The 25,902-nt window shown below is 57.5% G+C and overlaps 1 protein-coding gene across 1 annotated transcript in view; it reads left to right on the forward strand.

Moving 5' to 3' along the window:
* Positions 1-25,034, forward strand: part of CUX2 (cut like homeobox 2) — a gene marked incomplete at both ends in the record, with an annotated part of 65,680 nt that extends 40,646 nt beyond the window's left edge. Inside the window, 19 exons of the mRNA XM_082324840.1 lie at positions 8,499-8,577; positions 13,410-13,547; positions 13,731-13,857; positions 14,690-14,766; positions 14,847-14,913; positions 15,177-15,225; positions 15,994-16,098; positions 16,629-16,820; positions 16,929-16,987; positions 17,147-17,195; positions 17,304-17,403; positions 17,651-18,290; positions 19,243-19,340; positions 20,257-21,032; positions 21,495-21,654; positions 22,225-22,494; positions 22,730-22,918; positions 23,026-23,299; positions 24,374-25,034. Coding sequence (XP_082180966.1) covers positions 8,499-8,577; positions 13,410-13,547; positions 13,731-13,857; positions 14,690-14,766; positions 14,847-14,913; positions 15,177-15,225; positions 15,994-16,098; positions 16,629-16,820; positions 16,929-16,987; positions 17,147-17,195; positions 17,304-17,403; positions 17,651-18,290; positions 19,243-19,340; positions 20,257-21,032; positions 21,495-21,654; positions 22,225-22,494; positions 22,730-22,918; positions 23,026-23,299; positions 24,374-25,034 — 4,110 coding nt within the window. The remainder of the gene's footprint in view (positions 1-8,498; positions 8,578-13,409; positions 13,548-13,730; positions 13,858-14,689; positions 14,767-14,846; positions 14,914-15,176; positions 15,226-15,993; positions 16,099-16,628; positions 16,821-16,928; positions 16,988-17,146; positions 17,196-17,303; positions 17,404-17,650; positions 18,291-19,242; positions 19,341-20,256; positions 21,033-21,494; positions 21,655-22,224; positions 22,495-22,729; positions 22,919-23,025; positions 23,300-24,373) is intronic.
* Between the last annotated feature and the right edge of the window lie 868 nt (positions 25,035-25,902).

A 25,902-nucleotide genomic window follows, 5' to 3' on the forward strand; every position in this document is an offset into this window, starting at 1 on the left:
CGGTGGATTTCCCTCCCCAACAACTAGATTTTTGAGAACAGTAGATATAAGTGACTAACAAGAAGGGAAGCTAATTAGCCACAAAGACAAATTACAGCCCCTAACCTTGGGGTATGGGGATTTCTTGCTCTTGCCGCCTCCGGTAGCTCCTTTGGATGGGCAGAGCTGGGTCCTGGGAGGGGGACGGGGGCTTTGCAGGGAGACGCAGCATCTGCCTGGATGCATCCCGGCAGCGCGGGAGGAAACTTTGGGTTTCGAGGCGTTTATAAAAAGCAAGCGTTGAGCATTCGGTGCTGAGATGCTGGCACCCAGCTCGCAGCCCAGATGGGGGGAGATATGTTGTTTTTTTAAAAAAAGACGAGAAGGGGAAAAAAAAAGAGCAACTCTAAAATAGCTTTCCTCGGAGGCTGTGCGGGGTGGGGTGTTTTCTGCCTGCCTGGGTGGGAGGAAAAACTGGCAGCGTTATAGGGGGATGCTTGAAGGAGAGGTGGGCAGGGGAGTGGGCAGGACCTGCCCTCGCCCCCCCATGATCCCAGCCCCTTCCCACGCCGTCGGCTCTTAGGGGTTGAAACGGGAAGGGGAGAGCCCTGGGAGGGACAGACTGGACCTGGCTTGGTGTGGCCAAGGCACAGGGTCACTGTCCTCAACCCCTGAGGGGTTTCTTCAGCTGATAAAATCCATCTACTTTGCCTCCCTGGCCAATACCGGGTGCTCCTTGTGCCACACGTGGGCAGGGGTACAGGCAGGGTGGGCATGGCCCTGCTGCTGGCGAGATCCCTGCTGTCCCCTGCAGGACACCAGGGACGGTGGCCCTGCCTGGAGAGCTTCCAGGCAGAGACGGAGCCATCGTCGCTGGGAAGTGCCGTGGTGTGGCCAGGAGGTGCCGTGGTGTGGCCAGGAGATGCCACGATGTGACAAGGAAGTGCCGCGGCGTGGCCAGGAGGTGCCACACCATGGCCAGGAGATGGCATGGTGTGGCCGGGATGCACCAGATGAGGTTGCAATGGGCAACCTGAGGAGAAGCTGAGCACCCGGATGGGATGAAGTGGTCCCAGCCCACCACGTTGCTGCAGAAGGCATCTCACTTCTCCATCCTCCAGCCTGACCCAGGTGCTCCCCAGCCCTGTGCCCGTACCGCATTCCCGGATGCTCCATGGATGCCTTGGCTTTGGTCCCCAACGCCAGCAAGAGATGCATTGCACTTCAGGATACCTCTTCTTCTCCCTGGCTTTTTAATGCTCTCTCTTTGGGGGCTGCTTTCTCTGCTCCTCTAATGTGCTTCGATGGAAACCCCTGGAGAGCTGCCGGTACTCTGAGCTTGCCAGCAGCGACACATTAGGATCTGTCATCTGCTGAGCATTACCTGATTTTAAATCTGTCTCTTTGGAGCTACGGAACTGCATAAGAAAATATTAAAGTAAACAATAAGTGGATTTACACAAATGCGACTGATTTCCATATTTTTCATCACTTCATTTTATTACTGGGTTTACTGATATGCTCATTTATTTATAGGGCAATCCAGTATTGATTCATTCCGATGCACTATGCATAAACACATAAAAGAGAGTGATAACAATAGGAATACATTTTCAGTCTTTTAAATACTGCATTTTTTCCAATAGTCTTCATTAGATCCGCTACGAGAATGTGAGCTATGTCCTTCAGGGAGCCCCAGCCAGTCCCCCTGCCCAAGTGGCTCTGGATTTACGGGGGTGTAAGGGAGCTCAGGATGCGATTCCTGGCTCGGCGGCAGCTGCTTCCCCGGCTCTGCTGCCTTCCTGCCCCCCAGGGTGGTTTTTTCCACAGGAGGTTTGGGGGGATTTTATCCCAAAAGGTGGATTCTGCTCCCCTGAGGTCAGGTTTCTGGGCTGTTCCAGTGCCAGGCAGTGCGGGATGGACACCAGAGTGCTGCTGCTTCTCCCAGGGAGGCTCCTGGGGGCCCTGGGGACTCTTCCCCCCCCCCCCCCTTTTTCCCCTCCCTCTTTTTCCTCCCCTCTTCCCCCCGCCCCTTTTCCCCCCTTTCTTTTCCCTCTTTTTTTTCTCTTTTCCCCCCTCTTTTTCAAATTTTAAAAATACTTCTTTAATATATTTTTCCCCGCAAAGCACACTTTTCAGCACTCCCCATGAATATTAACCAGGGAGAGCAGAGCGCTACATCATCTGCGTCACGGGAAGGAGCCCATAAAAGCGCGGTGATGAATGGCGAGCGTTCCCCCTCCGCTCCTTCTTGTAAATGGGAAGGAAAAAAAAATCATTTTGAAATATTAACCCGGGTGGGGGCAGATGGGCTTTTTGGTCCATTTCTCTCTGCCATTCCCAAATATGTCTCATATACATTTAGGCTCCTGTATCCTTCCTATATAATTTTTTCTTCATGGATAGGAGAACAGGGCCAAGAGAATAAATTGTACCTGCAGAGAATAAACCCAGCTTTTATTCCCCCCCCACCCCCCGATTAGCGAAAGGGCAGTTTCTTTCTCTTCACCAAAAGCTGCCCGCGACGACAGTTTAATGGCAACAGCTTGAGACGGACAAAGTTTGAATATCCTTGCGACGGAGAAAAGAGCAAAGCGAAAGCCCTGCTAATTACAAAAGTTGCTTTATGAAAGATAATTCAAAGCAATAATTTAGCAAACATAATCAAGTAGCGCAGATGGGGATTTTGATGAATAGTTTGCAACATGCAATTAGCAGCTCTTGCAGTTACATATCATTAACCCTCAGAGCACAAAAATTATTTTCTCATTATTAGATGAAAAGGTAAAATTAAGCTGACTAGACAGTAAAGGAACAAACTACAATTAATTACCTTCATTTATTACAGTCATTATTTTAAACTTATTTTTTTTTTACTCTGATAGATAGATGAAAACATCTAAATTAAAAGTTTTGTTCTGCTAAATGGGAGGTGAAACTTTGCGATGCTCGGGGTGCGCCCGCATGCTGGGGCCAGCCCAGCTCCATCCCGGCTCCATCCCGGCTCCATCCCGAACTCGGGGACCAGTGGGAACCCCCTCATCACCCTACTTCATCCGTGCTGGGGATGCAGAGCCCTGCGCATCCCTGCCCATCTCCTCCGCCAACCTGGACTGCTGCCACCAGCCACCCGGGGAGTTTTGCATAATTTTTGCAGGAGAAAAATTTTGCAGGAAAATAATTTTTCAGGAAAGTATTTTTGCAGGAAAATAATTTTGTGGGCTTGCAAGAAATCAAGTCCCGCTGGGAATTAACCCGTCCGGCTGACCCCTTCTCACACCGACCATCGGAAATCAGGCTGCTCCTTCGAGCCGCGTTGGGTTCGATGCTGAAGCTTTTCATTTCGGCCTGTGCATCGGTAGCAGATGGTTTGGAGTTGCCAACTGTCAGCAAATGCACTAAAAAAATAAATTAAGGAAAAAAAAAATAAGAAAAAAAACCAACTAAACCAGCCAGTGGGAAAAAAGTGCATTAAATTGTGTTGGTGAGGGTGGTAAAATAAGCTTGAAATATTTTCCCCGCTTGCTGCGTCGTGACTGGAGGCTGTAGCTCACCTGGGGCCGGGCGTCGGGAGGAGGCAGGAGGATGCTCCTGCCCGGCAGCAGGCAGGGGCTGGCAGGGCCGGCGCCGATTCAGGGGCTCAGCCCAGAAATCCTGCGGTGCAGAGACAGGGAAGAGTGTGGCCACCTTCTCCCAGAGCCGGCCGGGCCAGGATGCTGCGGAAAAAGGAGGGGGGGCAAATAACCTAATGAGCTGAACGTCCTCCGACTCTGCTCTCAGGAACTTTGCCAAAGCATCATTGAACTTGTCAGGAAGTATTACAACAAAATTAAGAACCAGCAGCAATTTTCTTGCATTTGGGATCCTATGCTTTATAAAGTAAATTATTAATGCATTTTTTTTCTCCGTTAAGCAGTTATTTGCAGCAGTCTTGGTATATTTCTCATTAGAAATAACATCATCTGAAGAACTTATATTGATTTTTTTTTTTTTTTAATCTCCGAATCATGAACGTGAACAACATATTTCTATGACGTTCCCTTTAACTAGAATTCTCAGGCTTTATTTTTATATCATTGATCTTTTTGACATGAATTGCTTTTTGGCCTTGTGAAAACGTTGTGAGCTGCTTCTGCCTTTGGAGGAACGGGCTGGGGGGGGCGGCGGTGGAAGGAGTGGGAAGGGGAGGGTGGGTGTGCGACGGGGCTGTGGGTGTGCGATGGGTGTGGGTGGGTGTGCGATGGGTTTGTGGGTGCCTGCGATGGGTTTGCGGGTGAGTGCAATAGGTTTATGTGGGCGTGCAATGGGTTGGTGGGTGTGCGATGGGTCTGTGCACGTGTGCGATGGGTCTGTGCGAGTGTGTGATGGGTTCGTGGGTGTGCACCGTGGAGTTGTGTGGGCGTACGATGGGTTTGTGCGTGTGTGCGATGGGTTTGTACATGTGCGATGGGTTTATACGCGTGCAACGGGTTTGTCTGCGCGATGCGTTTGTGTGTGCGTGCGATGGGTCTGTGGGTGCGTGCATGATGGGTTTGTGGGTGTGTGCGATGGGTCTGTGGGTGTGCAATGGGTCTGTGGGTGTGTGATGGGTTCCTGTGGGTGTACGATGGGTTTGTGGGTGCGCAACGGGTCTGTGCACGTGTGCAATGGGTCTGTGTGGTGTGCGATGGGTTTGTATGTGTGTGCAGTGGGTTTGTGTGGTAAGTTTGTGGGTGTGCGATGGGGCTGTGGGTGTCTGCAGTTGGTTTGCATGCGCGTGCGATGGATCTGCGCGTGCGTGCGATGAGCTTGTCCATGTGCAATGGGTCCCTGCGCGTGCACGATGGGGCTGTGGGTGCGCAATGGATTTGTGCACGTGTGTGGTGGGTTTAGGAGTCGGTCGGACGCGGGGCACCGGGAAGGCAGCTAAGGACCCCGGCACGAGGTGGGGGCTCCCCAGCACATGGCCGGTGCTGCACGGGGCGTCCAGCCCCCATCACCCAGAGCTCTCCCCCGGGACAGCGGCTCCCTCCCAGGCTCTCCCCCCTCGCCCCTCCGCAGCCCTCCCACTCTCCCCAACTTCTTTACACATCAGCAAAAAAAAGCGAGGAAAATAGCGAAGGCTTGAATGTATTTTTTCATCAGTTTTCTTCAACATTTGGGGTCTCTGTTGCCGCTTTCTCCCCTGACAGCTGTTCCTCTCCGCTGAAAAAGAGCTCATTTGTGGTTTACTGCCACCAGTATTTAGATGGAAATAACCCACTACTTATCCTGCACTTGATCTCATGGATATAAGAATAAACTCACCGCCGGTGCGATGCAAATCCCGCGCCTTTGGAGAGGAGATGCTCAGACAGTCGGTCCTTGCCGCTGTACCGGGAGGAGGACCGGCTGTGCTGGGGGAGTTTTACCATTTTGTCAGTCAATTATAATAATATTTCTGCTTCCAAATGTTTAAAAAGTTGGCTTCGGAAGGTATAATCATGGCACAGAGGCCAGCCTGACAATAGTAATTAATTAGGCTATTACGCATTCTACAGTGATAATTGCTTTGCTGGAAAGTCACCAGCCATGAAAAGGACCCGGCGCGTAAATGTAATTCATCATGCGACGGCAATCCCGCGCCGCTGCCGTGCCTCACCTTGAGCCCGTGGATGCTATGGAGGGAGACGGGGGGGCGGTGGGAATAGAAATTAATAGTACATCGATACATAAAGCGGAGGCAGAGCTCGCCGCTGGCCGCCGAGGGCTTTGCGGGCGAGGGGAGAGCGGTTGGCAGATGGTTTACTGTTGCCGATGGACATCACCGTGATGAGGGAAGTGGGGATGACACCATCCCAACCCCATCGAGCTGGGGCTACTTGCGGGGATGTTCAGCTCCCCCATTTTTAGCAATTTTCTCCTCTTTTTAGCAGGACATGGGTGACATCACCATCTCAGATGGGGACACAGGGTTTGACCCAGCTTCTGCCCTGCAGGAGCAAACATCTAGGGTTTTTTCCTACAAAACCTTGATTTTAGGGCTGATGCGGGCTTTCTCTGGGTGTTTATTCAGCTCTATGTGAGCAATAACAGCGGTTTCAGGGTTGGGGTGAGCTGTGCTTGTGCAGCACGTGAAGCTACTCTGGCAGGAATGACCCCTGGCATTTTGGTGAATTATCCCCATCTGGAAAAGGTCGCTGAAAATTTTAAGTATCTTTTTTTCACTGACATTTCCTTGAAGTTTAGTGGGACTCCGAAAGAGCAGAGCGGACGCCTGGCTCACCGTCCTGCCGGTCGGCTGTGCTGGTGATGCCCCAGTGCTGACATGGGCTGAATGTGCCGGTACCGAGCCAGAGCCCAGAGTGGGGGTACGGGGCAGGAGCCGAGGCTGGTGAAAGGGCCCCCAAATGCCTTCTCTCTGGAAAACTGCGGGTCCTGCGGCTTCAGTTAAGATGCTGATGGTAGTTAATGGGTGGAAAGGTGTTACACCATGTCGGTGGGTGCTCCATGGGAGGGTGGGCTGAGCGGCGGGTCGACCCCTCAGATGAACCAGGAGGAAACCTGGATCCGTCCCCAGTGAGCCCATGGCCGGTGGCCGTGGAGAGGTGAGGTCCCCGGGACCATGGCACAGGGATTCTGCAGGCTCCTGCCCACCCCAGAGCCACAACGTTCCCTGTGGGGGATGCTCGGATCTCCACTGGGATTGCCAAGGAGAGGGAAAGGCTTCAAAGTTTTCCCTTGAAAAACGCTTTGTCTCTATGATGTGACTTCAGGAATAAAATTCAGCAGAAACAGCCTGATTCAGAGGTCTGGGCCGGCTCCTCCCTGCTGGCACAGGTTAGGGATGTGGGGGGGGACAGGCACGGGTGATGGAGAGGTGATGGAGACCACGTTTGGGCTGGCTCTTTGCTCTGCACCCTTTGGTCGACGCTGTCTCAGGGGAGATGAAGCTCTTCAGAGCAGTTTGAGCAGGTCCAGGCATCCCCGTCGCCCTGCGGCAGAGCTGTGCCCACGGGCTGTGCCCGCTCCCGCTCCTCTCCTGGGCAAAGTCCAAAGGGTGCGGGAGCCGGGGGTTCACGCAGGGCTGGCACCGTGGAGCACCCCAGCACCGCTGTGTCTCTGCATCCTTACGGACCCCCCGGCAGGGCTCTCTGCACCACCCCAATGCCGCGTGCCGCCGGCAAATTCAGCAGGCGCGATGCTGTCCTGCTGCGATACGCAGGCGGTGCTGCTCACCGCCTGCTTACTGCCTCCCTCTCTCTTCCCCGCTTTATTATTATTATTTTAAAGCACCCTGAAGCCAAGCATTTTTGCAGAACGCTGAAGAAAAGCCCCCAAATTCCTCGTCTGCTGGAAACGCGGCGCCGAGAAAGTAGGTTTGTGTACGAGACGCTATAAAAAGCCTGGCTTATACAATTTTAACAATAGAAAAATGATCTTTGTGCTCCAGTGCCTGCGAGCGTGGAAGGAGAAGGCGGTTTGCTCAGGTGGCTGCTGGATTACAAATGAGCGGTTTGCTTTGGGTTTGAATGACAAGCAATCGCAATCCGGGCTGGCGGGGTGAGGAGGAGGGAAAAGATGCTCTGGTGTGGGAGCTGCCATGGGGCTGAGGCACGAAGTTCAGGCTTCATTTGATAATTAGCCCATCGGTGGCTGAAGAGTGGTTTAACTGCCTAGTCTGCTGTTGGTAACAGTGTGTCTGCCAGCACTGAATGCCAGGTGGGCGGCTCTTCCTCCATCACCAGCTGGCACAGGTGCCCAGTTTGGATCAAACTGGGCATTTTCTGGCTGGGAATGGGTCACCTCCATCCCTGGCTCCTGCGCCCAGAGCGACAGGGACACAGAGGTCCATGTGTCCCACTGGCACCCCATCCCATCCGCTGCAGGTGGGGCTGGATGTGCAGGGGTAGCAAGGGGACACTCGGCAAACAAAATGTGCCAGAGCCTGGTGGGCAGCAGCCCCCACCCTGAGGTGTCGTTGCGCCTTGAAAAATTAAGGGGAGTAAATGATTCATGCTCATAAATGTTGGATGGGAGTGTACGGCAGATTAATATGTTGTTCAGTTATTAGTGACGCAGCGTGCCGTCTCCCCGCTGCCCAGCCGGCGCGAGTGTCACCAGCACCCCAGCAGCCGAGGAGGACGGGGGCACGATGTCCCCATCCCGCTGCACGGGGCCGGCGCGAGCATTGCTCCTGCCCACGGCATCGTCCCAGCCATGCAGTATTGGGGAGGGTTGCCGGGGAGGGCTGTGTGCCGAATCCGGCCCAGCAAGCACAACAACGGGCAGGCTTCTTTATTTCTTATTTAAGCGCTGACATTAAATTATAATTTTCATTTACTCAGAGCACATCAATGATTTAGGACGACGTGACATGGCAGCAGCACGAGGAGTTTAGCCAAAGGCAGCGAGCGGCTGCATGGGGCACGGAGAGGGCACAGAGCCGTGCGGTGGGGGACCCGTGTGCCGATCAAGGGTGGCACTGGTCCCAGTGGCCTGGCAGAGCCGGTTCCCTCCTCCAAGCCCATCTCTCACCCCCTTTTTCCATCTCTCTGCAGGTGATTGCACTTAGTAAGAGAAGTAAGGAGGCTGAGACGGCTTTCCTGAGCGTTTACAAGCAATTAATCGAAGCTCCAGGTAAGCAACGCGGTGGCGACCTGGCTGCCTAACGAGTCGCGTGCCGGCGCCGGTGCCGAGAGGAGCCAGTGAGGACCACGGCAGCGCTGCCGGCCCCGTCCCCGGCACGGCTGGCATCGCCGACCTCCGCTTGCGCATGGTGCTCTGGAAATACCAGCCGAAGAGAGGAGTGGAAACAGCTTTTGCCATCGCTGTGTTTCAGCCCCTGAGCCAAATGCATCTTGACATTAGGAAAGGAATACATTTGCTCAGCCCTTGTAATAACACTGCGGCTATCCCCAGTTGTCTTTTTGACGGTAAGTTAACCGAAACGACCGAGCGCCAGCTCGCAGCACGGCTCCTGGCACCGGCCGCGGCTCGGGGACAGCTTTCCCCGTTTCACCGCTGTGTCGGGGTGTACCCCCCAACTGGGGTGCCGCTTGAAGCCTCGGGAGGGGGAAACTGAGGCACAGGCAGCCCTGAGGCTTGTGTTGGCAGAGTCGGTGCTAGGGCCGGATGAGGGGCTAGGACCCCCCCTTCCCAGCCGCTCCCCACTCCCCGCTGTGGGCTCTGCTGCGCTCTGAACCGGGGGTGCCGTCTGTGCCGGGCACGGCGGCACGAAGCATCCCCCGGCACGGCGAGGACGGAGAGCTGCAAATGGCTGAAGATGCGCAGAAGGGCTCCTGCAGGGCCACTAATTCATTTTCCAGACATTTAGGAATAACAAAATGTTTTAATGATTTCTTAGGGGAATTAGGGAGACATATTTTTGTCCTCATTAAATTTTCTCCTGTGCTACAAGAACCAAATGTCAGCTTGGTTTCCAGAACCCAGTTATCTTCCCTTCCCAACTTTCCCGCGCTCACCCGCCGTGCTCCTCCTGCATGCACATGCATGCACAGGGATGCACATACATGCACGCACATATACATACGTGCATGCAGATGCACACACATGCACACCCCAAAACTGCTCCCCTGTAATCTCTGCACCCCCCTCCTCCTCCTCCCCTCTCTCTGCTCTCCCGCAGCATCTGTCTCTTGTTCCCCTCTCCCCTCCAGCTCCCCAAATCCTCCCATCCGTCGTTTTGTCCCCGTCTGTTACATGTCCGTGTGTCTCTCGACAGGCGAACTCTTTGTGGAATACTTTACAAGCGCCACATAAGTCCTGATTCGACATTTTTTGCTTTGAATGGCTGCTGTCAACACAAATCTCTGGCAGAGACTGTAACGGAGCCTGATTGCTCAGCAAGTATTTTGATAAGTGAGCTGGCTGTGTGTCTGTAATTACGGGAGAAAACCGTAAATCTTTTGGATATTGTTCACACAGATGTGGCGTGAAGGGAAGGGGGGAAGCAGTAAAATGTGTTAAAAGCATAATTAATGTCATTGTTGTTGGGGATGATTTGATTTAAGGCTGACTTTGACTCGTGGAGGGATTCGTAGGGCGCCGGTGGATGTGTTTGAGCAGGTTGGGATGGGGTGGCGGAGGAGGTGCCACCCCGGTGGGAGAGGTGATGGCACTGCGGATGTGCCGTGGAGGCACCGTGGATGCACCGTTCGTGCACATGGATGCACTGTGGATGCACCGTGCATGCACCGTGCTCCTCTTAGAGCCGGACAGCAGTGTAAGGCAGACGTCATCCTTCAGCCTGTGGCACAGAGGCCTCTGCCAAAGGCCGGGCCAAGCGGCCAGGCCCTGGCACAGGGATGGGCTGCCGGTCCCCGGGGGAGATGGGTGCTCCCTGGAGCTGTGCATGCTCAGGGGAGGTGATGAGCACCCAGGACACCTTGTTCCCCATCCCGCCATCACATGGTGCCTCGAGCTGCGCTGGTGGCCGTGCGGTGCTGTGGTGGAGGTGTCCAGGAGCAGGTCTGCTGGTGGCCCAGATCCCCTCCAGCACGGGGAAAGGCCCCCAGCCCCACTTCCCTGTGCTGGGGCTGGGGACACCAGGAGGGACCCCTGTCCACCGCCCCATCCCTGCTGCAGCACTGCTGGTGCCACTAAAGGACAGCCAATAACGCCAGCTAGTGGCAGCACTTATTATATATATTTATATACATGTATATGTATGTGTATATATATAGTGGGTGAGCATATGGAGCGATAGGTAAGCACGCCTGGGCAGCAGGTTCTGCTTTGTGGCAGGGACTTGCTGGCCCATGGGTCAGCACGAGCCGGCTGTGCCGTCAGTGGGCGATGCCACGCCGTGGCCCCTGGGCGTGCGGGAGCTGCCATGGGTGGACACAGCACTGGAGCATGCAGCACTCTGTGGTCCTGTTTTGGCACGTGCCTTCGCATCACCGTCACCCGGCTGCGCTGCCGGTGAGTCACCGCCACGGCGGGGCTCGCAGCTGCACGGCTGCTTGGCTGCAGCATCAGCGCCGTCTCCTCCAACCTGTCCCGATGGGGACTGTGACCCACACAGGGTGGAGCATCCCCTGCGCCGTGGGCAGTGTCCCGCACCCTCCCTCGTGGCTCAGAGTGCAATGGCACGTGGCATCCGCGGTGCCTTGGCATGAGCAGGCAACGTGCTTCGTTTCAAGTGCATCCTCTCTCCAACCCTGCAGCAGGAGGGTTTGTTCCCTGGCAGCACAAGCATGGCATGAGCTTGGCGCAAGCATGACATGAGCATGGTGCAAGCATGGTGCGAGCTTGGTGCAAGCACGGCATTGAGCACGGTGCAAGCGTGGCGCGAGCTTGGTGCGCAGTCACAGCAGCGCCTTGCTGCATCTGGACACCTCGCATGCGGTGGCGGGGCCGGCCCCGCAGCCGAGGACAGCGCTTTCCCAGTGGATGGACAGCGTGGTATTAGCACGATGTAGTTAATCCATCTGGGCGTTTTGCATCAGCGCTGCCCCAGCTGACGTAGGGAGCGGAGCTGAAGCGCTGCTTGCTCTTTTCCATTCTAAAAGCTCCGCTCCCGACCACATCATCCCGGGATGTCAGCTCCGAACGGGGAGCAGCGTGCTGGGGGATTGCGCCGGCTGTATTTCAGTGACGGGGCTGCGGCTTGCAGGAGGGAAAATGCTGACGTGGGGAAAATCCCCAGAGCTTTATCGCTCGGGCCAGTTCCTCCTGTATTATTTCTCATCACGGAGGTGAGAGGAGTTGCTGGTGCGGATCGGACAGGGCCTGCCCTGGCGTTTATCCCTGTGGAGGCGGCTCATGGGCTGGCACGGACCCCCCAGGGCCAGGGGAGTGTGCGGGTGACCCTCGGCCTCCGCAGCCTGTGAGCTGGGACCCTGAAGCGTGAGGTTTAATTAGCCGTATCGTTATCTCAGCTTGTGTACTTACGGGTGTTATTAATGGCTGTGAGAGCATCCAGTCCGGTTCGGGGCCAAACCGCATCGCCGCAGTCCCCTTTGATGGTACGCTTCTGCGTTCTTGGATGAGGAATCAGCCCGAAGGATGCTGAGCTGCAGCTCCGGCGCTGGCCAAACACCGCGAGCAGCCTGGGAGGGTCCCAGCCGGAGCCAAGTCCCCAGTTCAGTGCCAAAGCCGGCAGCGTGCTGGCAGGGCTCAGCACCTGACTCCAGCTGGGTCCCCGGTGGCTGAGTTCCGGGCACAAACCTTTTATCCTGGCCTGTCCATGGGGTCTCTGTGACATCCAGCAGAAAGAAGGGGGGGTGTTCCCCGTGGAGAAGGATGCTCCGAGGGCTTTCAGCGTTAGCGCGCGGGATTTGGCAGTTGCTGGTCCTGCGGGGAAGCCACGTGGTGGGTGCTGTGGTGAGGCCCTCCACCCTGCGGCCGTGATGCTGTGGGATGGGAGGGCAGTGGCGAGTCGGGGGGACCCCCAAACCCCATCTGGGGGGGGCACGTGTCTTGGCTTCACTCAAGGACCGTCCATGCTGGGCACTCGCAGTGAGGATCACAGGGCAAATCCTGTGTCTTTCGGGCAGGTTGACCCCAAAGACGCCCGGTGCTGTCGTTTGGTGGTGCCAGCGCAGCCCCAGACCAGCCCGAATCCCATGGCACAGCCACGGTGGCACTCGACCCCCTTCATCCCCCACTGCTGCTGTCTCAGCTGGGGATTCACCGAGCAGAAGACCTGCTCTGCATCCTGTTCAGATTTTTTTTCCATCACCGTTATTATTTTTCACCCTTGGATGTGTGCCATGCATCCGTGCTGTACAGTAGCGCACTCGGCTCCATCCCACTTTCCTGTTTGTCTAACTTTTTGACCCTGGAGAATTCAAATCTATTTTCTTCCTTCTCCTTTTCTAAAAAAAAAAAACCCAAACCTATATTAACCTGGCTCAATAGGAGGCATTTTCTTGAACTTATTAAAAAATCCAGACTTGTAAATTAATTTGTTCATGTTGTACAATGGCAGTGCAGATGGACTCATTAGCATGCACACAACAAATAATTATAGATGAATTTTTAGCTGGCCTGCTTAATGGGCTTGCTGGGTTAATTATGTCAATGTATAATTACATCAGCCCTGGGAGACATAATGGCACACCCTGCTGAGCAGACACTAGCTAATGATGGTGTAATGCTGACAGAGGGAAGACGGACGGCTCTGAATGCACCTGCTTACCTCGGCACAAACCGCCATTGTCTGCACCCAAACGGGCCGGCGCTGGCGGCACCGGGGCCACCGGTGCTGTGGGTGCCACCGGCTCACTCCGGCAGGTGATGCCCCCACGCAGCCCTGCCGGTCCCTCGGGGCTGGTGATGGAAAGCGTGGGACTGAGGGGTGCCCCGGGGCCAGTTTGAAGTGGGGTGCGGAGGGTGGCTGCCCTGGGGTGGGTGGTGAGGAGGGTGGGCAGCGGGTCCCCCAGGAGGCGGGAGAGGGCTGGTGGTGGGCATCCCTGCCGCTCACCACCCCATCCCGTGTCCCACAGACCCTGCTCCTGTGCTGGAGGCTGCCCGGAGCCTGGAGGACCGGCTGCAGCAGCTCCAGCGCCTCGAGCCTGAAACCACCCCCCTGAAGGACCTCAGCCACCCCTGGAAGAAGCACTCAGAGCTTGTTAGCACCAAAGGTACCACCCGGCACTGGCCGCCCCTTTGGACAAGGGTGGCAGCGGCAATCCCCAGTCGGGTCCCCCATGTGCCTCCGAGCATGCCCGGGGCACCGGGGGTCTCGGGGCCAGGACCCGTTCCCTGGCCTGTGGTCCCCAGCAGCCACCACTGCTGTCCCCTGTGTGAAACATGTTTCCCCACAGAGCACAGAGAGGGGACGTCACCGGTGGCCGGGCTCGCGGCAGCGGCCAAGCCCCCGCTCTCCAGCATCGACAGCAAAGCACTGTGCACAGAAACCTTGCTGCAGAGAAATGAGGCAGAAAAGCAAAAGTACGTGAGTACTGGGGATGGGGCTTCACACCCCGCAGCCGGGGTCGTTTTGGGGTGCTGGGGGGACACGTGGCTCTCTCCCCGCTCCTGCATGGGTGTGTCCATCTGTCCTTCTCTTTCCTCCTTCCCTTTGCACCTCCTTTGCTGTCCGGGTTGAGAGTGGGTGGATGCATCCACAGTCTTAGGCGCGCTCTGAGTGTCCGTCTGTCCCCTCTCCCAGGCTGTTTTTGGGCAGTGGCAGGCACAGGCAGAGCCAGGGCAGGTCCCTCCTGCCAGCCCCTCGTGCCGTCTCCCTGGCACGTGGCTTTGCTCAGACAAATGGGTTAAATCCAGGTTGGCGGATGAACCTCGTTAAATGGCCTTTTAATTTGGAGGCTCCCGGCTTTCCCGGTGCCTTCATTGTTATTCCTTAACACGCTGCACTGGGAAACAAATGAGGAATCTTTAAACCCTAAATTGCAGATCTCTGCGAGTAAGTTCCTGGCAAGTGCAGGCTATAAATAATGCAGAATAACTTTTCCTTGATTGCTTCCCCACCTCCAATTAACTACAGGCGGGGGTGGGCTGCCACCCCCCCATCGGAGGGGTTTCAACCACAGATATCAGGACTATTTTCAGCCCAAAGTGACTTTTTTACACCCGAGGCAATAAACCCCTTAACATCAGGGGGTAACACGGCTTGAACACATCCTAGCGTCCACCGACGGGTCTTTCCCCTGGCGTCACCGAGCAATGGGGACACAGCGAGGGGGTCTCCGTGCACCCTCGGGGGGCTGCAGGGTTGGCACGGCCGCGGTGCCGCCGGCACGTCGCTGATGCCCGTCTCTCGCAGGGGGCTGCAGGAAGCACAGGTCACTTTGGCCGCTCGGCTGGGGGAGGCAGAGGAGAAGATCAAAGTGCTCCACGCAGGTAGGGGGGCTGGGGCAGGGGTTGCCAGCTGTGGGGACCAGGCCCCACCCCATGGCTCACCCTCCTCTTCCTCTTCCCAGCGCTGAAGGCCACCCAGACAGAGCTGCTGGAGCTGCGGTGTAAATATGATGAGGAAGCCGCATCCAAGTAAGTCACTGGTGATGCCCAGTTGTGCCCAGAGGCCGTTGGCATGCCCAAGGCTGAGCCAAGATGCCCGCGGCAGCATGGCAGTGCTGGGACATCCCAGTGGTGCTGCTAAATGACTTGAGGAGCTGAGATACTTTAAGCGACTGCAGCAGCATCCCAAGTCACGGGGGCTCCCTAAACCTAAGGCAGGAGCCCTTGCCGGCTGCAGGGGGCTGTGTCCCTTGCCTCTGTGCCAGCTGACACCTCTTGCTTTCTTGTCGCAGGGCAGACGAAGTAGCCATGATCATGACGAACCTCGAAAAAGCCAACCAGGTGAGTTGGGAGGTGATTTTCCAGCCAGCGCAGGTCACGTACCCCACTCCACCTGTGCCATGCTCAGACACGGCCCCCCAGGGCTAACTGGCTTCACCCCGCAGAGCCTGGGCGCTGCATCCACCGCAGCACCCTAAGCATCCATGTGGCCTGGATGTCTGTCCCCAGAAATGGTATGGGGTGGCCAGGCTCCAGGACTAGGAAGCCCTATAAAGGGGAGCTCTGCTTTCCTTCACTCGGTGGCTCCTCCAAACCATCCCGGTGGGACCCCCTGTCCTGTGTTGGGGGTCACTGGTGTGTTTGGGCTCCCACTGGGCTCCGCTTCGGCTGCTGGAGCCAGCGTTTGTCACCTCCAGCCTCTCCCGGGTGTTTCAGGGCACAACCCACACCATCCTGGTGATGGTTTCTGGTGTAATTGCTTCTGGTCTTACCTATTCCTATTAATTAGTTTTATTTAATTCTGAAAATGTAGGTTCAAATAAATGTCCATGGGTAATAAAAGAGGCTTAAAGAGCAATTTGCATGTAAATACAGCCTTTTGGGTGGAAAAAGGCGGTGTCCTGGAGGTGGCCTGCTGGTGCCCAAGGACTGGGAACCAGTTAGGACATGGGAAGCCGAAATACATAGCAGGGCTTATGGTGACGGTGGTAGGAGCAGGATGCTCGGGAGAGGCGCGAGTGGGTGCAGATCCTGGAGCCCTGCTCTGCCCTGTGTAGGGTGGGATGAGCCGCGGGTGCCCGACCTGACATGCTTTCCGCTCTCTTGCAGCGAGCGGAGGCGGCGCAGAGGGAGGTGGAGAGCTTGCGGGAGCAGCTGGCGGCCGTGAACAGCTCCCTGCGCCTGGCCTGCTGCTCCCCGCCGGGCGCTGCCGGGGTGAGGGCACCCCATTGGGGCCGGCAGCACCCCATCATGGCTGGGAGCATCTGTCACAGCCAGGAGCATCCCATTGCACTTGGGACCATCCTGTCATAGCTAGGAGCAGCCCATAGCAGCCAGGAGCACACTAGCATGTTCAGGAGCATCCTGTTGTGCTCCCGTTGTGTTTGGGAGCACCCTTTTGCATTTGGGAGCACCCACCATGTTTGGGAGCAAGCCTGAAATGCCCATGACCGAGGCTTTTTTCCACCATGGAGTGGTAGCGTTGGCCATGCCCTACCTGCAGTCCCAGCCTCCTATGGGGAGGGGGCACGTGCACCCCCATAGCACCGAGCAGATGTACCTGGGAGCCCTGTAAGGGCAGAGGAAAGGTCTGTCACTGCCCACGGCTGCATCACCCTGGGTCCCCGTCCCGCACGGCTGAGTTCTGGCTCACCTGCTCCCCCTGGGGACACGTCTGATGGGGAGGGTGGCCCTTGTCCCCGCGCTGGGCAGCCAGGAGCTGATGGTGTCCCCTCTCCCGGCAGGACAAAGTGAACTATTCCATGTGCTCAGGGTCGAGGCTGGAGGCGGCTCTGGCTGCCAAGGACCGGGAGATCCTACGGCTCCTGAAGGACGTCCAGCACCTCCAGAGCTCGCTGCAGGAGCTAGAGGAGTCCTCTGCCAACCAGATCGCCGAACTGGAGGGCCAGCTGGCTGCCAAGAACGAAGCCATCGAGGTGCGCCCATGGGGACTGGGGGCTTGCCGGGGAGGGGGGGTGTGGGTCCAGCCATGCCGGGTCTGTGCCAGGAGCCGGCTGCTAAGACTCCCCGCCTCTGCTCCACAGAAGCTGGAGGAGAAGCTGCAGGCGCAGGCGGACTACGAGGAGATCAAAACAGAGCTGAGGTATGGCTCGACCGGTATCCATGCCTGCTGCCTGCCTGTACCCCGGCCAGCCAGGTGCCACCAGCACCCATGCACACTTCCAGCAGCCATAACACTTGGCAGCTTGACAGCAGCGAAAAGCTGTGCCTGCCGAGTCACCTCTCCTTGTCTCCCTCCCAGCATCCTGAAGGCGATGAAGGTGGCCTCCGCCAGCTGCAGCCTTCCCCAGGCAAGTGCCGCGGTGCGTGCCGACATGCTGGGCAGGCTGGGGCCTGCGTGCCAGCCCTGCCGCCAGTGGCTCCACTGCCCTTTCCCATCTCGGCTTGGCTCCTTGCAGAGCATATCGAAGGCAGAGGAGGCCCTGCTGCTGGGGAAGGAGGCTTTCTACCCCTCCCAGAAGTACCTGCTGGAGAAGCCCAGCCTGCTGGCCAGCACTGGTAGGGTCCCTGGGTCCCACAGCATCCCCGGTCCCACCGGGAGCATCCCTGGGAATGTGGGCGACAGGGCCGGGTCCTGCCCCAGCTGTGGGAAGGAGCCCAGAGCCAGCAGCGGGGCGGGGGGATGGACAAAGGGTGGAATGTCAACTGGGGAAACTGAGGCAGGAGATGCTTTGCTGCGAGACCATGCCAGGGCTGCCGGCTGGGGGGACTCTAGTGCGTCTCCTTCTCTCTCGTTCATCTCTAGAGGAGGATCACTCTGAAGACGAGTCGGGGAAGGATTCGCTGGGCATGGAGCAGCCGTACCCGTCCCCCCAACACGCCCCGGCAGACGAACCCGCCTCCCCCACTCCCCTCCCGCCTCTGCCTGGCCCTGGCCTGGCCCCCGACGGCCCCCGGACTTTCTCACTATCCCCCTTCCCAGGGGGCGAGCGACTTTCGGGGGACCCCAAGACCCCCCACCTCCCGCCACCTGCCCACAAGAGCGAGAACAGTGGGGGGGGGCCGTCCTTCCCCTCCGCCTTCTTCGGGGCCAAAACCAGTGCCATGCCTCCCAGCACCGTGCCGGCCGCCAGCGCCGCCAGCCCGCCCAGCGAGCCGTCCGAGGGTAGCGCCAGCAGCTCTGCCGAGGAGGAGCAGCTGGACACGGCCGAAATCGCCTTCCAGGTGAAGGAGCAGCTGCTGAAGCACAACATCGGGCAGAGGGTCTTCGGGCATTACGTGCTGGGGCTGTCGCAGGGCTCCGTCAGCGAGATCCTGGCCCGGCCCAAGCCCTGGCGCAAGCTGACGGTGAAGGGCAAGGAGCCATTCATCAAGATGAAGCAGTTCCTCTCCGATGAGCAGAACGTGCTGGCCCTGAGGACTATCCAGGTGCGCCAGAGAGGTGAGTGGTTGGGGTGGCCCTGGCTGACGGGTCCTGCCCTGGGATGCTGCAAGCGGTGCCGTGGGATCCCCTCCCGACGCACCCCGGCAGCACCCCGGGGTGCCCCGTGCCGTGGCGGGGATGCCCACCAGCCCGTGATGTGCCGGCAAGACAGGCAGTGATGCCACACAGAGTCACCGGTGGTACTCGGGGATTGTCCCTGGCAGTCTCCCCGCTCACCCTGGGGTGGGATGGAGCCCCAACAAATGGCAGCGATTAACAACAACCCGTCGTGGAAGCTGCATCCCCGGACGTGCTTTACTCATTTATTCTGACAAGTGCCATTTAATTATTCATTAGGCTGTTTTGTGGCATATGAATCAATGTGCTCGAGAATGTTTCATTAAAATAATGAAGTCTTAATGCTGCGGGACCTTGGTGCAGTGTCGGCCGCCTGCATGCATGGCTCTGGGGACAGCAGCTCCTGACCCTGTCTCAGCAGTGGCAGCAGTGGTGGCTGGTCACTCGTGTCCCTGTGGTGGCACTGGGATGGACGGGGCAGTGCTGGTCCATGCATCTGCTGGCATTTCAACCCGGAGGGCTCCCATTTATCCCCTGGATCCAATTCAGCATTAACCCTTCACCTGCGGGAGGGCACGGTGCTAGGGATGGGGGACGTGGTCCCCATGCCCGTGTCTCTGCTCAGCAACCTATATGCTGGTGGGGAGCGGGTGTCCTTGGATGGGGCAAGCAAGGTGGCCGGGAGATGCCATGCTGGAGGCGAGAGCTAGCAGCCAGGGCTACCGGGGCTCCCCGCACTCCAGCTCGCGACTAATCAGGAGTGACATTTGTCTTAAAACCAGCAGCCCTAAAAATAACTGAACATGAGGAACAGTAAATACTTCCTGACATACAAGTGGAGCTTGTAAAACCAGCGCCGGTGACAAAGCTGTTATCCTGCCTCTTTGATCAGGTAGCATCACGCCGCGGATCAGGACGCCAGAGACCGGCTCTGACGACGCCATCAAAAGCATCCTGGAGCAGGCGAAGAAGGAGATCGAGTCGCAGAAGGGAAGTAGGTGCTGGCATGGGGGTTGCCCTGGGGGTGACCAAGCCCCGGCTCTGTCCCCGTGGGAGCAGCACCCACAGGGGTGCTGGTGGCTGGGTGCCACGTGGCTGCAGGTCCCATGGCACACCGAAACACCCGCAAAACCGACAGCGTCCGGCGCAGGAGTCTCTGCCTCCCCTAGGAAACATTAGCCGGCCCCTGCCAAGCCTGGCACTTACAGCGCAGTCCTGGGCAGGGTGGCCCTGGGCGAACCCTGCGGCTGGCCAGGAGCTGGCACCTGGGATGGACCAGCCCTGGCAGGCCCAAAATGGGCTTTATTTGGCATTTCTCCCACTGACATCCGTAGAGATTTGGGGCACGGTGGGAAGAAATGCTGGGAAATACTGTTAGGAACAGAAGACTCTCCATGCAGCAGAATTTGTACCTGGCCTTTCGGAAACTTTGAATCTACCCTTTCCTCCCCTCCCTGCCCCAAAACAGATGATTAAATGAGGATGCACGATCCATCTGGCGTGAGGAATCATTAAAGCAGCTGCACTCGCAGTCAATTACAAGAAATGAAATACATTAAAACAGGTAGTCTGCTGAGAAAGCAGAATCCCAGAGAATTAAATTAGACAGGTACAGTGGAAAAACAGACAGGGAAAACAAACATGTTTGTCTATTGCCATCGTTGGTAATGGGATTTATTTTGCAATCGTCAAAAAAGAAGCTTGTTTAGAGCTGGGGGTGTCGCAGCTTTTGCTTTGCGGGTGCTGCTGGTCCTTCTGATCTGCACTCACGCAGGGCATCCGCCTGATGGAGAGTGCTCCGAACCGGATTGGGCTAAAAACTCCATTTTTTTCTGCATTTTGAATTATGGCCACGTAGTAAAACGGTGCATGCTGCACCTCAGAGCTCCCCTCACCCCTTCTCTTTGCAGGTGAACCCAAAACGCCATTGGCGTCGCAGGCAGTGGCCAATGGGGCAGGCGGCAGCAGCTCGGAGGATGCCATCAAGAGCATCCTGGAGCAGGCGCGGCGGGAGATGCAGGCGCAGCAGCAGGCGCTGCTGGAGATGGAGTCGGGGGGCAGCGGGCGCCCTGGGGACACACCGCCCACCGAGCGCTCCACGCTGGCCGCTGTCAACCAGAACATTGTCCCGACCTATGTCAAGCAGGAGGAGGGAAGCGGGGCCAGCCCCGGCCCCCCGCAGACACCCCTGGCTGTCCTCTCACCCGCTGCCTTCGTCCAGAGCATCATCCGGAAGGTGAAGTCAGAGATCGGTGATGCTGGCTCCTACTTCGACCAGCACTGGGCATCGGAGCGGAGCCTGCTCAGCCGACCCTACACCTCCGTCTCGCCTTCGCTCTCCTCCTCCTCCTCGAGCTACTCCAGCATGGCCAACGGCCGGGGTTGGCCGCGGGGCGAGCCTGGCGAGGGCAGCACCAATGAGGACGAGCTGCCGCCGGCAGACGATGAGCCCCACCGGCTGACGGAGATGAAGGCGGAGGGAGCCGGCGTGGAGCCGGCAGCTGGAGGTCGTCTCTCCTACTACCCCGCCTACGTGCCACGGACCCTGAAGCCCACCGTGCCGCCGCTGACACCAGAGCAGTATGAGATGTACATGTACAGGGAGGTGGACACGCTGGAGCTGACCCGGCAGGTCAAGGAGAAGTTGGCCAAGAACGGCATCTGCCAGAGGATCTTCGGAGAGAAGGTACCAGCCTGGAGAAGGGGGGTCTGGTGTCCCCTCTGCTCCACAACCCAGAGCCCAGGGCTCATCAGTGGCCTCCGCCAGCTCCTTCCAGGGTCCCCGCTCTCCCTGGTGGGTTTCCCCTTGGAGGATGCTGAGTCCTCAGGGTCTGACCTAACCCCAAGCGGTCTCCCATTGGCCACCACCAACTGGTTGGTGGCACTTCCCACCAGGAACGCCCTGTTCCCTGCAGAGAGCCCTGCAGGGACCATCCTCCCAGCCCACTGAGTATCCCAGGGGGACCCACCATGGTCCCAGCACCTGTGGCTGGGGCCAAGGGGTCCGGACGTGCTGTGCGGCCGTGAATGTGGCAGCAGGCAGCAGCCTGCTTCCCCTCCCTCGATGTGGGGACGGAGGGCAGGCAGCAGCCTGGTGCTGGGGTGAGCATGCCCCGGCCCCGGTGGGTGACGCCTGCACGGTGCCTAGGTGCTGGGGCTGTCCCAGGGCAGCGTGAGTGACATGCTGTCGCGGCCCAAGCCATGGAGCAAGCTGACGCAAAAGGGTCGGGAGCCCTTCATCCGCATGCAGCTCTGGCTGACCGACCAGCTGGGCCAAGGCATCAGCCAGCAGCCGACCCTCTCCCAGGGTAAGTGCCACCGCCATCCCTGCGGTCCCTGTGGTCCCCATGTGCCATCAGTGTCCCCAGCACTTCTGTATCTGCCCCACGCATCCTACCCTCGCCCCCCTACCCGCACCCTGATCCTGGGAAGCCTCTTTCATCCCCCTCTCCCCTGACTCATCTCCCTCTCATCTAACTCAACTCTCCCTCTCATCTAACTCATTTGACCCCCCTTAATTAGTCACTTAGACAATTTAGGGCTGTTATACAGATCCTCAAAAGTTATTTTGTCAGAAATGGGTTTTGAAAGTCATCTAGTTTAAAAAAAAAAAAAAGGAAAACCACAACAAAAATCCCTGGCTTTGTGCCTGGCATGAAGAATTAATTGGGGTTTTTATATTAGCGGTGTTTTCTCTCTAACTATTCCACCAGCTCCTCCCACTTTGCCATAGCTGCCAGTAAAACTCGGCTGGCATTCCCCTTTTCTGGAGGGCAGAGCCATGGGTATCCCCAAAATAACCTTCCCGTTCCTGCCAGGTCCCTGCCGCTCTCCCCTCCCGCTGTCCCCGCTGACCCCTCTCCCCCGGTGTCACACAGCCAGCCCGGCGGAGCCCCAGCCATCCCCCTCGCCGCCCCCCAGCCCTGCCGAGCACGAGAAGGGCTGCCAGGAGCCCCTCACCCTGGCCTTGGAGAGCAGCAAAGAAAACCAGCAGCCCGAGAGCCGCTCGACACCTGCACTGGGTGGGAAGACGTACCCCAACAGCCAGGGACCCATGGGCATCCAGGAGATCGTCGCCATGTCCCCCGAGCTGGACACATATTCCATCACCAAGAAGGTCAAGGAGGTCTTGACGGACAACAATTTAGGTGCGGACCCTCTCCCCACCCAGGTTTTCAGGAGCTTCTGGTGAGGCTGCATGGATGCATCCCCAGTTCCCGTAGCCGCAGACCCACTCTGGTTCACTGCAAGTGCTCCGGGGGATCCCGGCACGCTGGGGAGAATGCTGGCTGGGAAACGGGGTGCACCCGCTCCGTGGGGGGACTGTAGCGCCTGCCCTGCTGCTCTGCCCCGCTCTAACCACCTCTGCTTCTCCTCCGCCAGGCCAGCGGCTGTTCGGGGAGAGCATCCTGGGCCTGACGCAGGGCTCGGTGTCCGATCTCCTCTCCAGGCCCAAGCCGTGGCACAAGCTGAGCCTGAAGGGGAGGGAGCCCTTCGTCCGCATGCAGCTCTGGCTCAACGACCCCCACAACGTGGAGAAGCTGCGTGACATGAAGAAGCTGGAGAAGAAAGGTGAGGGTTAGGGAGATGCAGCCCCCCCAGATATGGGGTGCTGGCCAAGCGGGGGGCTCCCCGGGCCGGGGGGTGAGCGGTGTGCAGCTGGGTCTCCTCTCCTGCAGCCTACCTGAAACGTCGGTATGGGCTGATGAGCGCCGGCTCGGACAGCGAGTCCCCCAGCGCCCGCTCTGAGTGCGCCAGCCCCAGCCTGCAGCCACAGGACCTCAGCCTCCTGCAGATCAAGAAGCCACGGGTGGTGCTGGCCCCAGAGGAGAAGGAAGCTCTGAAGAAAGCCTACCAGCTGGAGCCCTACCCCTCCCAGCAGACCATCGAGCTGCTCTCCTTCCAGCTCAACCTCAAGACCAACACCGTCATCAACTGGTTCCACAACTACAGGTATATGCACTCCCGGACTTCAGGCATCTGATGGTGCTGTGCCATGAAGGTGGCATTGCTGCTTCTCTTCCAGCCCTCCCTGTCCCTCTCACCTAGATGGGGAGGTACAGACCCACGTGTGGTCACTGGAGGTCCCCAGGTGCAGGATTGCAGCCGAAACGCTGCATGTGCCCTGGCTGGTCAAGAGGTGTTGACCACCTTGACCAAGTCATGTTGAGCATCTAAAGAGATTACCATGCTCACGTCCACCTGCTCACTGGTGCAGGACACCACTCACCACTGAGCAGGAGCTCCGTGATGGGTGGGGGAAAGCCTCATGGAGGCTCCTGGAGCACAGGATCCATCCCCACAGCAGCCCAGCCCTGGGGAGCAGCATGGGTTTCATCCTTGGGCAGTATTGCAGGTGGACACGTGGCTCATGAATCCTCCCCAGACCCACACCAAGAGCCGCCCACTCTCTGTGTCAACAGCCCAGGTGATGGGTTGTGCCCCCTCCTGCTACATAAACCAGTATAAAAAGACATATAAGCACTTCTGTCAAGCCTGCAGAGCCTCTGGCTCCCCCGGGGCAGCATAAAGTAGATGGTCAATATTTATGGGAGCCGGCTGAGGTTTCTTGCACGAAGCCATCAGGTGGGGAGTGTGGGGGAGAGCTTGAAAAATCAGGCTTTTTGGTGACACATTGACTAACATGGCTTTTAAACCCGCAACCTTTTCCCTCATGTGGTTCCAGGAAAGCTCCTCTTGCTCTTGGTAAACACAACCACCCGAAAATAAACCTTTGAAAAATGTTATGTACTAAACAACAAAAAAAAAAACGTAGTGGAAAACACTTGCAAAACTGGGTCAGTTTGGCTGGAAACAGCCCAAAGTGTTGCAAAATCCATTCCCTGTGTTCAAGTGGCAGTGATTTTCCCCCCAAAAAATGTTTTAAAGGCCAACAAGGTGGGATTTTACATCTCAAGCAATGTCATTGCATTTTTCTGGCTGAAGATGCTTTTTCAAGATGCGCGGTGCCCACCACACAGGGCGACGGGTGGCAGTCACCGACCCTCTGTGGTTGTGTCCCGGCAGGTCGCGGATGCGCCGGGAGATGCTGGTGGAGGGCGCGCAGGACAACGACACGGACCCGGAGCAGAGCGGTGGGGCGGCCATCCCTGGGCGCCGGGCCCCCCACAGCCCGGACTCGGATGCCGAGGACCGTAAACCCGTGTTCGGGGGCGGCGAGCACCCCTGCGCCACCGTGCCCGTGAAGGTGAAAGAGGAGCAGGGGGAGGCGGGCAGTTGGGGCCACCGGCGGGACTCAGGCAGCCCGGCCGGGGCGGCCGAGGGGACCGGACCTCCCCAGGAGGAGCAGGGGGCAGCCCCCCATGCCGCCGCCCCCAGTGCTGGCAGCCTCCCGCGGCGGGGGGGCCGCGCCGGTGCCGCTGGGGGACCCCCACCACCACCGCCGCCGCACCCCGACAGCTCCCAGTCCTCCGCGGGGTCATCCCGTTGCAGCTTGGAGGTCTCCCCGACATCACCCTCAGCAGCCTCCTCGCCCGGCCTCGCCGGCTCGGCCTCACCAGGGCCATCCTCCGCCGGGCCAGTTTCACCGGCACTGCCGCCAGCTCCCGGCCCCCGGCTCAGCACCAGCGTTCAGCGGCGCCACGAGAAGATGGCCAACCTCAACAACATCATCCACCGCCTGGAGCGGGCCGCCAACCGCGAGGAGGCCCTCGAGTGGGAGTTCTGAGTCCCCCCCGCCGCCCTAAATATATATATACACACCCACATATATATATATATTTTGTTAAATGCAGCGTGCACCGAGAGGCGACAGGCAGCCGGCGTGACGGAGGGGAGCGCCCGTGGAAAGGGGGGGCCCCCGCTACGAAGCTGCCCCCCTGCTTTGTTTTAAATGTGAAAAACTGGGAACAATTTTAGAAAAGAAAAGAAAAAACAAAAAATATTTATAGACCTCTTTTAGATATTTTAATAAAAGGATACTTTGGAATTTATTAACAGCTTAAGCTGCTTTGATATTAAAGATAGCTATAAAATCAAGATGATGTAGCAGTCGTGTCATTAAATGTACACTGAAGTCTTGTAGTTTGCCACTGGATGAGATTAAAAAAAAACAAAAAAAAAAACCCACAGAAAAGACTTATTGAGCAAAGCCATCAAGAAGCACTATGAGACTGACCAAATTTAATAAACTTTTGCCGAGCGGTTTCCACCTCTGTCTGTAAGACACTGCATCGCTTCTGCCCCAGCCAGAGACTGCGTCATAGTCCCTGAAGACTCTAAAGCGAAAACCTTGATGCCATCGAGTATGTATTTAGTTCTGGTGGTTTATGTTTTTTGAAACCTTTGTAACACAGAGTGTCCCGTGCGGTTGTATATGTTGTAGAAATGTCTGCAATAGCCTTCTGGAACAAGATGTAGCATGGTCCGAACGCCGTCCCTCGCGCTTCCTCCAGCCAGCAACCGGTGGCAGCCCCGATACGGCACAGTGCAGCTCCTGCCAGCTCCCAAAGGAAGAGAAAAAATAATGCAAAAGCAAAGAAAGCAACCTGTGCTTGCGATTTTGGGAGCAAGATGGGAAGAGGCAGCCAGGTGTG

This window comes from Platalea leucorodia (genome assembly GCF_965183815.1).
Source record: "Platalea leucorodia genome assembly, chromosome: 12".
Classification (NCBI taxonomy): Eukaryota; Metazoa; Chordata; class Aves; order Pelecaniformes; family Threskiornithidae; genus Platalea; species Platalea leucorodia.